This window comes from Eublepharis macularius, chromosome 18 (assembly GCF_028583425.1).
Source record: "Eublepharis macularius isolate TG4126 chromosome 18, MPM_Emac_v1.0, whole genome shotgun sequence".
NCBI classification, from domain to species: domain Eukaryota; kingdom Metazoa; phylum Chordata; class Lepidosauria; order Squamata; family Eublepharidae; genus Eublepharis; species Eublepharis macularius.
In genome coordinates this window covers 38,766,723-38,779,749 of record NC_072807.1, presented here as the reverse complement: position 1 = coordinate 38,779,749, position 13,027 = coordinate 38,766,723, and the positions used below count along the sequence as shown (strand labels likewise).

The following is a 13,027-nucleotide window of genomic DNA, read 5'->3' as shown; positions in this document are numbered from 1 at the left end:
CAGCTGTCTTGTACGTGCAACGCTCTTTAGCCTTTTGCTTGCTCATCCCATTCTTAAAACATTATTCTTGAAATCTACCGTGCCTTATAAGTCAATTTATTTTGGTTTGGCTCAGCCAGTGACTTCCTTGCACTCTTATTTACACGTACAAGTATCTCACATTACTCAAATGGTATCATATCATGAAATGTGACAGTAGATGTATACTTTTTTTTTCGTTCTCAGTAAATTTGTTATATTTTTGTTCAACATGCTTCCAATTCCAGAACTTCACAATTTCATACAATATAGCAGGTGTCCTATATCTTCTTTCCACCATATCTTTACATTCTTCTCTCTTCCCTCCCATGCCTTCCTTTCTTGGACGACTGATCCAGATTAGGGTTACTTTATCAAGAGAAACCCAGCATTTATCTAAATTTGGCACGCAAGATTGCTATGCAGATTAAATGTCTGTGTGTCTATTTCATGTGATTAAACTCTAACACTTGTTTATTTTTCCATATGTGAATTGGCCATTTAATGACCAGTTCTATATGAGCCACCTCATCCATTCTTCTCAGAACCTTGACATTTCTCATATACACATCATACTTTGTTTAAAAATTCTGTCAACGCTAAACACCGTAAAATTATGGCAGTCTTCTAACACAAGTTCAACTGTATGATCAAACACAAGTGTTTTTTGGCTGCTTGATAGATTCCGTAGAGTTAATTAAGATGTGTCCTTCTAACATAGCATTTTACTGTTGCTGCCGGAAAGCGTAGTGTCTGTTAAATTTAAGCTGGTGGAGCTCGGTGGGGACTGACAGCGATAAACTGCATTGCTTGTAAATATATTTCAGCTGTAAAGTTTGGCCGAATGTCAAAGAAGCAGAGGGACAGCTTATATGCAGAAGTGCAAAAACACCGGATGCAGCAGCAACAGCGAGATCACCAACAGCAGCCTGGAGAGGCAGAACCTTTGACACCCACATACAATATCACTACGAACGGGCTCACGGAGCTGCACGAGGACCTCAGTAATTACATTGATGGGCATACCCCTGAAGGTAGCAAAGCAGACTCTGCAGTTAGCAGCTTCTACTTAGACATACAGCCTTCTCCAGACCAGTCGGGGCTTGATATTAATGGAATCAAACCAGAACCGATATGTGACTACACACCAGCATCGAGCTTCTTTCCTTACTGCTCGTTTACAAATGGAGAGACTTCTCCTACTGTGTCCATGGCAGAATTAGGTAATAATAAGAGAAGAAATTTCCCACATAATTGCTGTGCTATCCTTTGGTTTAAGAGCAATGCTTTTTAAGCCTTGGCTCACTAGAAGCGCTTGCAACATTTTGAGCTTTTGGTAACTACATGCAACTATATTATTAACTACAGTGTACTATACAGTAGGGTGAAACGCATTGATATCTTGACTTTAGCTAGAACTGATGGTCCTAATTAAATCAATAGTCTTGGGCTGCTGCTGAATCGCAATAAATTGGGCTTGCTGTTCAGTCATTCACTGGAGTGATCAACAGATCTTCCCAGGAGGATATTTTCCTAGACTGACCACTTCACAGGCCTTGTTGTGTACGAGTATGTGCAGATTAGCCAAATGGGTAATCTCCTTTCACTAAATGCCTGCACGCAATGGGATGCTGTATGAATTCTGGCACTGTGTTATAATGATGATTTTTCCATAGGTGAGCAGATGATGATAATAATAATAACAACATTCAATTTATATACTGCCCTTCAGGACAACTGAATGCCCACTCAGAGCAGCTTACAAAGTATGTTGTTATTATCCCCAAAACAAAACCACCCTGTGAGGTGGGTGGGGCTGAGAGAGCTTCAGAGAGCTGTGACTGACCCAAGGTCATCCAGCTGGCTTCAAGTGGAGGAGTGGGGAATCAAACACGGTTCTCCAGATGGGAGTCCCTGCCGCTCTTAAGCCCTACAGCAAACTGGCTCTCCAGATGCACCCCAGCATTCCTGAAGTAATTCTTAAAATAAATATCTAGCAGCATTATCTAGCTGAGCAATGATACACAGCACTGCTATTTAACTGGAAAGTATTCTTTCTGTACAGAGGGCTAACTGGCTAATGGAATTACTGATATTCTGCAACAAGCAAACAGGGACCAGGATTAGCCCAAGATATTTTGGTGGCTAAAGGAGAAATTTCAAATAGTAGTCTGTCTTCAAACAGTAATCCTTCTTCCTTGAAAATGGGCACTGTGAACTAGTGCAGCTCCCATTTATTTCAGTTGAGCTTGAGCAGAAAATATTCTTGGTGGATTGGGCCCCAATAAGTCAGACCCACCTGTCTTCCATTCTGCACACCAATGGCATGCAGAACTGGCCCCCACATTTTATTTTATGGTATTTCTGTAGTAATAATTTATATAGCAATTTATGCAGCATAATAACTCTCTTTAAGTGTGTACTATTAATGCCTTCACATCTTTCAGACAGGGGAGTTAAAGTCGAGCCTTTTCCGATTCAAAGTTCACGAATCACTCAGCTGTAGATACTATCAAGAAGAATTATGGAAACAACTGGAAATAGCTGTTTATATCCGAGCCACGCTTTAACGTTGTACCAGTTTCCTGTCCAGAACGTCTGCAGCTTAATGCTGGACAGAATATGTACAAGGAGAAATTTCTTAACACGTACCACTTCTTGCTCATTCTGTCTGTTTCAGAACATCTTGCACAGAACATTTCTAAATCACACATGGAAACTTGCCAGTACCTAAGGGAGGAACTGCAGCAAATAACATGGCAAACCTTTCTACAAGAAGAAATTGAGAACTACCAGAACAAGGTACTGTCTTGGCTATCGTGCCAAAAATGGCATCATTATTTCTGTGGCTGTTCTTCTTGAAGAACACAGTGGCTAGGAGGAAACATCAGGGGGAAGTCTTGCCCTCTGTGCCCTGTTTCTTGGCTCTCCCGGGCAACTGGTTGGCCAACATATGAAACAGGATGCTGGACTCGGTGGACTTCTGGTCTCATCCACAGCGCCTCTTGTTGTTCACTGTTTGGTCTACAGCATTTTGTGCAGTCTGAAAATCATCTTTTCTTCTCAACTGGTGGAAAGGAATGTTTGTGTGTCCAGATATGAGGCCATGTATTGCAGGTTTGAGTACTCTGCAGTCTACCCCTTGCTCGATATAAATGCAGTGATCCCTCACTCTAGTAGTTTCATGAGAGCTTACCCACCCATGGACAAGCACTTGGTTTTTGTGCTTAGCAAGATTCTCAGCCTGAGAGGTGCTCCATGCTTAGGAATTTGAAAGAATTATCAGTACTGTCATGGGGAAAAAAGAGCAACTAATGTTATTAATAAACTGTGTGGTAGGACTTTTTCCTAGTTCTGTTAGCATCTCCTGTAGCCGAGTCTGCACAGGTCTATTTCGCTGGTTCAGTTTCTATAGGACAGTGTTGTTTTCATGACTGTCTGTACCAGGTTTGCTGCCATGAGTAGTCCCTCTAGCCACTCTGCAGCTTTTCCGCAGCTTTCCTGGGAGCGCTTATACGATGACTTTTGAAAAAAATCTGCTTTGTGGTCTACTATTTCCCTGTGCACACACTTTATTCTCTTTTTGGATATTCCACCCTCTTCCCCCATTCCATGCCAGCCCGTATCATTGTGATTGGCTACTCTCATCTATCCAGCCACTCCCTCTCTCCTCCTTTCCATCTCCTCTCCCCCCCCTTTTTTTTAACTGTTAAGACCAGTGCAGGATTGATGAATCGCTGATTTGAAAGCAGGGAGAGGGGAAGTTCCCTTTTCATTCTTTTTGCAGTTGATACAACTGAAATTGACCAACATTTGTCAATTTCACCTCCCAGCTGAGGAGGCTTGTCAATTTCACCCCCATTTCCATCCACACCTGTTGGGAATAGAAAGTTTTTCAAAAGTTGCCTCCTTGTTGAGGGTGGGCAGGTTGTCATTGTCTGCCCCCCTCCCACTGGCCTCCCCAATTCTCACCCTGATAACCAGCAAGAATGGAGCTGCCCAAATATGACCCCCTTCCCCAAAATACCCGGGGCCACGCGGACCAAACATGAGAGGTGCAAACAGCCACATACGAGCTGATTCCATGCCTTTCAGCTTGACTTCAGGGATAGTGAGGACTTATGTCCCCAGTGCAGAAGAAGCTTGTGTTGCCACACAACATTTTTATGCCACTGAAAATTTGAATTGATAGTAATTCGGGCTTTAGAGCTTAATAGTACAATCCTAAGAAGAGTTACTCCAGTCTAAGCCCATTGAAATCAACAGGCTTAGACTAGAGTAACTCTCCTTAGGATTGCACTGTAAATCTGTTTGACTCAAGTTAATCAACTTTTTGTTCAGGGTTTCTTGAAAAAAGACTTGTTTTTCAGCAGGATATAATGCCGTAGAGTTCACCCTCCAAAGCGGCTATTTTCTCTAGGGGAACTGATCTCTGTGGCTTGGAGATCAGCTGTAATTCTGGGAGAGGCTGGCAACCCTTCTCCAGACTAAGTGTGATTTAAGTATTTTCTCTTATTCTTGTGTTTAATGATAGATTGACTTGTTTATATTTGTACCTGGAAGCTTTAGAGTGTTTGGCAAATGTTTACGAAATTTATGTAGCAGCATTCTATAATTATATAATTCTGTTTTATAATTATGACACCAAAAGAGAATGCACCGCCAAATTGGAAAGGGGGGGGGGATTCAGTTTTGCATCTTTGCAAGACAGTATCAGTTCCAACTCCAGACTGCCACATCATTAAATGACATCTAGCTAAAATCCAAACTCTTCTCTGATTTGTTTCTAACAGACACTTTTTGTTGATCTGAAGCAATAATGTAACCTCATGATACCTCATTTTGTCTGCATATATAATAATAGCAGCCTATTATAAATCAATGGGGCAGGCTTAGAATACAGAAGTTTTTAATTTCTTTAAAAGCTTCTGCGTGTTGCCAAGTATACCCAAAAGCACATTCACACATGCTATTTGTATGTCTAAGGTTTAACATAGGGATCCCAGATCACCTGGTGGGGGTGGGAAATACCCCGCTCCCACCATCCATCATCCACCACCACTCACCTAGCCAGCAGGGGGGAAGAGCGGGGAGGCCTCCCAGGTGCACTCCCAGGGCAGGGCGACAATGTCACTTCCTGGAAAGATGTTGAAAAACATGAGTGCCAGGTCCTTTCCTCCTGCTGGGAGGGTAAGGGGACCGGAAATCCTAGTTTGACAGTTTGTTGGTGAGTGAAATGCTGTCCCTATATCTAGAGTGGGTGTAGCACTGGTGTGGACAGACAAATCCCCCTAATGGGGCAGCCACAGCTATGATTTAGGGTTTGGCAAACCTAGGAGAATCCTCAGGTTTGCAGAAAAATCTGATTTTAGAAAGGAAAATCTAAAGTGGGGGGGATGGTTTCCTACAAATTGTCTGTACACGTGTAGATGTCACAAAAGGCATACATACAGGGTTAGTAATGAGCAAGAGGTAGGGGGCTGGTCCAGAGGTGATGGTGGAGAGCTGGATCATGCCCACAGCGTGGGGAGTATGACCCTGCCCCAGAGAGTCTCCCCAGGAGATACTGTTGATGAGTCATATTAAACGTCAGGTATGTTCTATTTAAGGATCCCCCCTATAAATTGCTATGCTTAAATAAAAGGCTACGCAGTTGAAGTGTCTAGCTTTTGCTAAGATATTCCACTTTTTAGTACATGTAGAATTCTCACTGAAAACATGTAAGAATTACACCCAGTCAATCAAGTCAGAGATTTACTATTAAAATACCACTTCCTGGATCTTGCGTACTGTATTCATAGTAGAACTAATATTAGTATTTTATTTTCACTGTAACACACTTTAGTTGTAAAAACCTGTTGTTACATATAAATCCCTATGGTTAACCCTATGTATCCTTGCAGTAAATGTGAACACACCATCATGGGAGATTTAATCACAGACTGCAGTACAGTACAAAAGCAAGCCCCAAGCTTTTCAAACGCCCCCCCTCCCCATGCCCCTGCTGAAATGCATTGGTTAAACATACAGACCATAATTACTCATGCTCACCTGCCCAACATTTGTACAAATGAGCGGGTAAGGAGTTTGTTCCGTGTTAACTTCTTCCATTAAGAAATTTTCTAAGTCAGCTTGGAATAGCAGCCTATACTTTTTCTCTTTAACAGCAGAGAGAGGTAATGTGGCAATTATGTGCGGTGAAAATAACAGAGGCGATACAGTATGTGGTGGAGTTTGCCAAACGCATTGATGGTTTTATGGAATTGTGTCAAAATGATCAAATTGTGCTTTTAAAAGCAGGTACGTAGGTGTAACTTCCTTGCTAATCATTTTTGGCCCTTCAAAGGTTTATTATGTATGAGCACAAAGATTAATACTCATTTTAAGGGCAGGTGTTGCTTGAATTTTATTCTATAAACACTTAGACACTTATTTTTTGACTACAAGCGTTCAGTTCCATTATATTGATGAATGGGAATACACACTGCTCTATTTGTGAATGCTAATTGACTGCTAAAAACAGAATGCAAGTAGATGTTCTATTCATAAAGCTCTGGCTAGCCCAAACATTCTAAATATATTCTTCATTGCATACAGTTTAACATATGGCATGATAGGGCATAAAATCACCTCCTCAGTCACCGGTTAAGATTTGGCAATGCAGATGAATCCAAAGGAATATTTTATTACTTATCCAAGCCATATAAATTCACCAGTAGTTCCAGAATTGCTCCGTTGAAACTAATGCTGTTAGGGAAAAATACTACTAGTATTAAGTTGAAATGTTCTTGGTGAAAACCTGAGCCTATTAGTTTCTTGGTGCAATATTAAAAATTAGATGGATTGTAAAGAATATTATCTTTGTATGAAACTCCAAATGCATGTATAAGCATCTCTTGACACCAGTAAGAGTTGAATTCTAGACCCAATGACAGTGAGGACTGGCAGCTCTTTATATTTGGGCCTTATATCTGCTAAGAAGTTTTACTAATCAAACCAGATTCACTTGATAACCAGCTTGAAATCAGTTTTAGCCCTGCTGCTATACCTCTTCAGAACAAAGTGTGTTGGAACTACTCGTAAAATATTTTTTGTTAGGAAACGTTCATGAATAGCCCTTGAAACCTTTACCTGATATACTGTATGAGAAATGTATCTTGATTACTGTATTCCTGCATTTCAATAAACTATTTCAATATTGCTAAATTTGCATGTTCATAATCATGAAGTTAGTTAATTTCTGTTGGGGGCAGACACCCAGTAAAGTTAAATCCCCCCCCCAAGAATTTCTTTACAGATTTTATGAGGCAGAAATATTTTAAGATGTTACAAGTTTTACGTCCATTTTAGAAAGAAGTAGAAAGAAAATGGTTTATAAACCACAAGCAAATTATCATGATTCTTATTCTTAATTGTAAAATAAGGGTTTTTTTGCTTGTGCTCAGGGTCTTTAGAAGTTGTATTTATCAGAATGTGCCGTGCCTTCGACTCCCAGAATAACACAGTGTACTTTGATGGCAAATATGCTAGCCCCGATATCTTCAAGTCATTAGGTAAGGAAAATAAAGTACATAAAAATAAGTGTTCTAATCCTTTGTTTAAAATATTTAAAATATTTAAAGTTATTGCTCACTAACTCTCTTGAGAGTTCAAACTGAGACATTTGCTAAGTGTTCCAGAAAACTTTCTCTCAACTTCTGTGTCCAGACTGGAAAATAAAAAAGGGAAAAATATTTATTATTTGAAAATGTATGGTGTCAAACAAAATGCCATTATGATAACTTTTAGTAATTTTCTGTCATTTAAGAATATATGCAGTAACTTGACAGAAAATTATAACCACCTTAGAGTGCAACTAGGAGTATAAGAACTTCATTTTTCTGAAATACTATGTTTGTGGCTTCTTCCACATCAGTCAACATTTTTTAAAAGAGGTTTTATTTTCGAATCTTTAAATCTATCGATTTGTCTGTGTCTGCATTTATGCCTGGGGAAATTCAAAAATTTGTGTGAAGAATTTAAATTTATCTGTAGGCAATGAAGTAATGGTGATTTTCTAAATTTAGCAATCAGTCAACTCTGGGTTTCCGTAGCCTTCTACACACAGTGTCACCCACATTAGGTGGGAGCAGGTATGAGTGTGCCGTCCCTGCACCCCGACACACATGAGCATGACATCTCTATGTGTACAGACTCTGACCCTGTGACGAAAGGCCATTTGGAAAGCAGAGTTCCTCACCACAGGACAGAGCCCACATGCTCCCGTCCGCCATGCTCAGAAGCTGGCGATCATGCACTGGCAGAGGGTGGGGCTGCGTTAGTATGTTCATGCCCATCCCCCCCCCAATGCCTGCTGATTTCAACACGCTTAATGTCATGCATAGAGGCCCCCTGATAAATATGTTTAAACATACAGGACTTGTAATGGAATACTGAAGACGGCCCTTGTCTTTTAAAGTGACTGGGGGGCAGTGCCCGTATTTAAACTAATGTCAGCAACTTTATAGTGTACCAGAAGGAGTTTCACAGAAGGAATTTGGGCTATACAAACGTTAACTAGATCTGGACTAGGATCTGGGAGACCCAGGATTGAATCTCCACTTTGACATGGAAGCTTGTTGGTTGACCTTGGGCCAGTCACACACTCTCAGCCTTGCCAGTTCACAAGGTCGTTGTGACAGTTAAGCGAAGGAGGGAAGAATGTCGTGAGCCACTTTGGGTCCCCACTGGGGAGAAAAGTGGAGCGTAAATGAATTGAAATTAAATAAAGAAAAACAAGATTTACAATAACGTCAAATAAATAAAAACAAGTATTACAAACAAATAGATAAAGTGCAACTATCTACTGCATTAAGTGACATTGTGTGACATTATTATTATTATTGTTTTTTTTGGCCAGGTTGTGAAGATTTCATTAGTTTTGTTTTTGAATTTGGAAAAAGTTTGTGTTCTCTGCACCTTACTGAAGACGAGATTGCGTTATTTTCTGCCTTTGCTTTATTGTCTGCAGGTAAGGCTTCAGACACTGAACCTTCTTGCTCTAGCCCTGCATGGGAAAAAATAATTTAAATGCTGTTCTTTAATAGTTGATGATACTCTGTAAAGGTGAGATATCACCTTCATATTGTTGGTCCCTCTGCATCAAGCTTACTTCCCCCCCCCCCTTCAAAATCAACGCTTGAGAGTTGTTCGAAGGTGAAGGATGGCAACGTAACTGTCTGAATTCAGTAGTGAATTCCATGAACTCTAGTACTGAAAAAAATTACATTTGCTGATTAATACAGTCTTACTGGTACAAAAAAGCACCAAGAGCTTGCAAAAGCGACTCGGGCATGCTTTCTTTGTATATGAGCTGTAATATTGAAGTCATCACTTGCTGCTAAAGTCGCTCAGCAATGGGTATCTGTGAATTCACTTAAAGTAGAGCATATACATCGAACCTTGGCGGGGGGGGGGGGGTGCTGAAACATAATCAGCTATGATGCCCAGTCCTGTTGGCTTGTGGGATCAGTGTATCAGAAAACTGCAGGAATGAAAGGTTACCCCTTTGAAAGCAAACTTGTGTTAAGAGCAATGCAACCATTAGAGTTATGCATGTGTAACGCTGCATATGATTGCAGTCAAAAGTTTTACTGAGCAGGTTTTCTTGCGGTCAGCTCATCATGATGTCGTTTATTTGGGTGAGGGGGGGATCCACTGGTAGCAGGAGCATGCTTATTATATGTTGTTTTGCACAGCAGCATGCTTACATATATTGTTGGCCACACTGCATAGAATTGCTGATTTGTTCATATCGGAAGTGATATGTTGTTTAATGCAGCCTTTTATATAGCCATGTGCGTATTCATCTTCTAGAATTGGTAAATGTTTTGATTGTTAAGAGTTAGCTGTTTATGTATAATTAGATATTCAGCACAAGCAATATCACCCAAACTGATCAAAATTCCGAAAGGCAATTAGGCAGTAGCTACAGGTAATTAGCTATAGGATAAATAAATGCATGTTGTACATTGAGAAAACGACACAGATGTTGTACTCTTTCCATTTTAGACCGTTCATGGCTTCAGGAGAAGGTAAAAATAGAAAAGCTACAGCAGAAAATTCAGTTAGCACTTCAGCACGTCTTGCAGAAGAACCACCGAGAAGATGGAATCTTAACAAAGGCAAGAGCTATGTACCCTTTCATACTCTGATGTTGACAGAATACTTTAGATATGAATAATGTAACTGCTGCGAGCCAATATTAAAGGCTCCCAAATTTGCCTATAAATGAATACCTCTGACCAGCAGAATTTGGATATCAGCAATGGGAGTGATCCTTATTTTGCCCATCAACATCTCTGAATCATCAAGAAGGACCAATATTAGAAGTCAGATACAATTTAGTAGGAAATTGCCAACTCAATTCTTACAGCCCTACCATAGTAGAACAACTTCATAATCTAAATCTCCAGGGGAAAGGGATAATATAAATCAAAAACTCCTTTTAATTATTTAGTTAGTTTCTAAATAATTCGTTGCAATAACATAAAATATAGTGATTTAAAACTGAAAACAACCACAAGAACCACTAGAAGAGTTCTCTATAAGAGGGAAAGTAAATGTGCATAATCTTTGATTTGCAGGCAGTCAGATATATAAGTACCCACCTAATCACAGATATCAGGCAGTTAGTTACTAACCATAAACGGTTACTCTGCTAGATTAAAACAAGCAGGAATCTTGTGTCTCCTTAAAGTCAGACACATTTTTATTCCAGCAGAAGAATAAATTTTGCTAGAACAAAATTTTGCCAGAATCAAGCCATACTATAAATGAACTGTTTTGCTATATGGTGGCTAATGGAGATTTTCTCCTACTGTTTTTTTTTAAAAACTATTTAACAAAGAAAAGCAGTCTTTCATAAATTTCTAAGAGGGCCAATTAAGTTAAATTTTAAGGAAAAAGTTTGCATTAAGTTGAGAGTTCATTTAAAACCATGTAATTTTTACATGCTAAAACTTTACAAACAATTTTTTAAAAATTAAGTAGATTTTTTTTTAAAACTTGTTGATCTTTACTCTCCTTGAGTCTTATAAGGGAATTTAAAAGTTCTAAAAAGTTACTATAGCCGTTAGCCAATGACCCTCAATGGCTTGGCAAATCTAAACACACATCCAGCCATGGTCCTACAAACTCATGGAGCCCCACGTTTAAAGAAATACCTTAGTTTTGAAAAAAGAAACAGCAGTGCTAATTCAGAGGTAAAGCAATAATGGCAATGTGTGGACATACATCACTAAAAAAACAAAAATTGGGTAGCATTTTGAGTTGCTATATAATCCCAAATGGTGCATATAAACACCACAGCCAGCAACAGAAATAACCAATGGTGACAAAGAGTATGAAAGTTGGGGGGTGAGGGTCAGAGATGTTGGTGAAAGTGATGTCCCCCCTCCCCCACATGTCCATATTGGACTCTTAGTGGGTCCCCTCTCATTACTTCTAACAACAAAATTAAAGACAACATGTCATGTATGTAAACCTAATTATTTTTGCTTTTTTTTAATACAGCTAATATGCAAAGTGTCTACTTTAAGAGCACTGTGCGGGCGACATACAGAAAAGCTTATGGCATTTAGAGCAATATATCCAGACATTGTGCGACTTCATTTTCCTCCATTGTACAAGGAGCTGTTCACTTCAGAATTTGAGCCAGCGATGCAAATTGATGGGTAAACATATCACCCAAGCACTTCTAGAATGTCTGAAGTACAAACTTTAAAAAAGGAAAAAAAAGATATACGAAACCAAGACACTTTATGTGGCCCTGCTTAGACCTAGGGAGCCAACTCACTGCACATCTTCAGGGTCAGGCAAAAAGGATGGGAAAAATAAAACAAAAGTTGAACTTGTTTTTCTCATGCATATGATTTCCATTATGCCTACCGATCCGGACCCTTTTTCTGTCTCAACTTCTCAGTCTTTGACCTCTGTTTACACAGATTGAGGGTACTAAAAATCAGGAGGGTTTCCTTTTTCTTGTAACTCACTGCCCACAGACTTTCAATAGAACAAGGTTTTGTTAGTAAGGCCGGCGTCTCCAACTAGAAACCAGCGACTGGTGTGCACTGCAGAGGCTTCAGTGTCAGTTTTGCACAGCTTGCTCATTGTTTCATGAAGGACGATTTCTTTTCACCCTGCCATTGATAGCCAGTAGGCAGAATGGCATGAAAAGGGTCCATAGCAATAGCAACAATAGCATTATAATCTATTACAGGGTAAATGGGCATGAAGTCTATATATAGCAAAAGAGATATTGTTTATATATTGTTTTAATTAATATAAAATGTAGTTACTGGTATAGCTTTTATTGTTGAATTGATAAGGCACTTTCATTTTGCACCTTTTTCTTTTAAATTATATGCTAGCGTGTTCACTGTTGTGCTGCATGTGCACCAGAAATTCGAGTTTAATGGAGGGAGGTTTGGAAGGACTTGGGGCACTGCAAGGTGTTACTGCTGCTGTTTCCACATTTACTTTTAAAGAGAGGCTGGTCATATCATGAAACACCTTCAGTGATTTGGGTGTCATTGGGCAGGGAGGGGTGGGGACAAGTTTCTAAACGGAACTTGTAGTTTTATTTTGTATTTTAAGAAAAAAAAATGTGTTGTATAAGAAAAAAATCCCTGTTACTTTTAAACGTGATGCTGACATAGGGACAAAGAAATCTGTATTTAATCACTTAACAAAATGAACTGATTTGCATCGGCATCTTTTTTAAAATGAGCCCAATTTTTTGGGTGAGTAAATACGGATTCAGAGAACCAAATTTAGACACCTGTGTTTTGGAAATATTGGTCCTAATACTTTTGTTTACATTTGAAGTATTTGTGTGTGAGTGTGTGGGTGTGTGTATATGTCCGTAAGTCATATGTTGAGACATGTAGGGTACAATCCACCAGGAAGCTCTCTAGTGCAAATACACACACACCCTGGAAATACTACAGAAGAATATGGTACTGCTTCC

At 39.5% G+C, this 13,027-nt stretch overlaps 1 protein-coding gene across 2 annotated transcripts in view; it reads left to right on the top strand.

Annotated features, from left to right (window-relative positions):
• The window catches only part of RORA (RAR related orphan receptor A), a 64,492-nt gene extending 51,900 nt beyond the window's left edge, over nucleotides 1-12,592 (top strand). For both annotated transcript variants that reach the window (XM_055002791.1, XM_055002792.1), the window contains 7 exons: nucleotides 846-1,241; nucleotides 2,699-2,820; nucleotides 6,186-6,318; nucleotides 7,464-7,571; nucleotides 8,918-9,028; nucleotides 10,069-10,181; nucleotides 11,572-12,592. In XM_055002791.1, the coding sequence (XP_054858766.1) occupies nucleotides 846-1,241; nucleotides 2,699-2,820; nucleotides 6,186-6,318; nucleotides 7,464-7,571; nucleotides 8,918-9,028; nucleotides 10,069-10,181; nucleotides 11,572-11,736 (1,148 nt within the window). In that variant the 3' untranslated portion in view covers nucleotides 11,737-12,592. The remainder of the gene's footprint in view (nucleotides 1-845; nucleotides 1,242-2,698; nucleotides 2,821-6,185; nucleotides 6,319-7,463; nucleotides 7,572-8,917; nucleotides 9,029-10,068; nucleotides 10,182-11,571) is intronic.
• The last annotated feature ends 435 nt before the right edge of the window (nucleotides 12,593-13,027 follow it).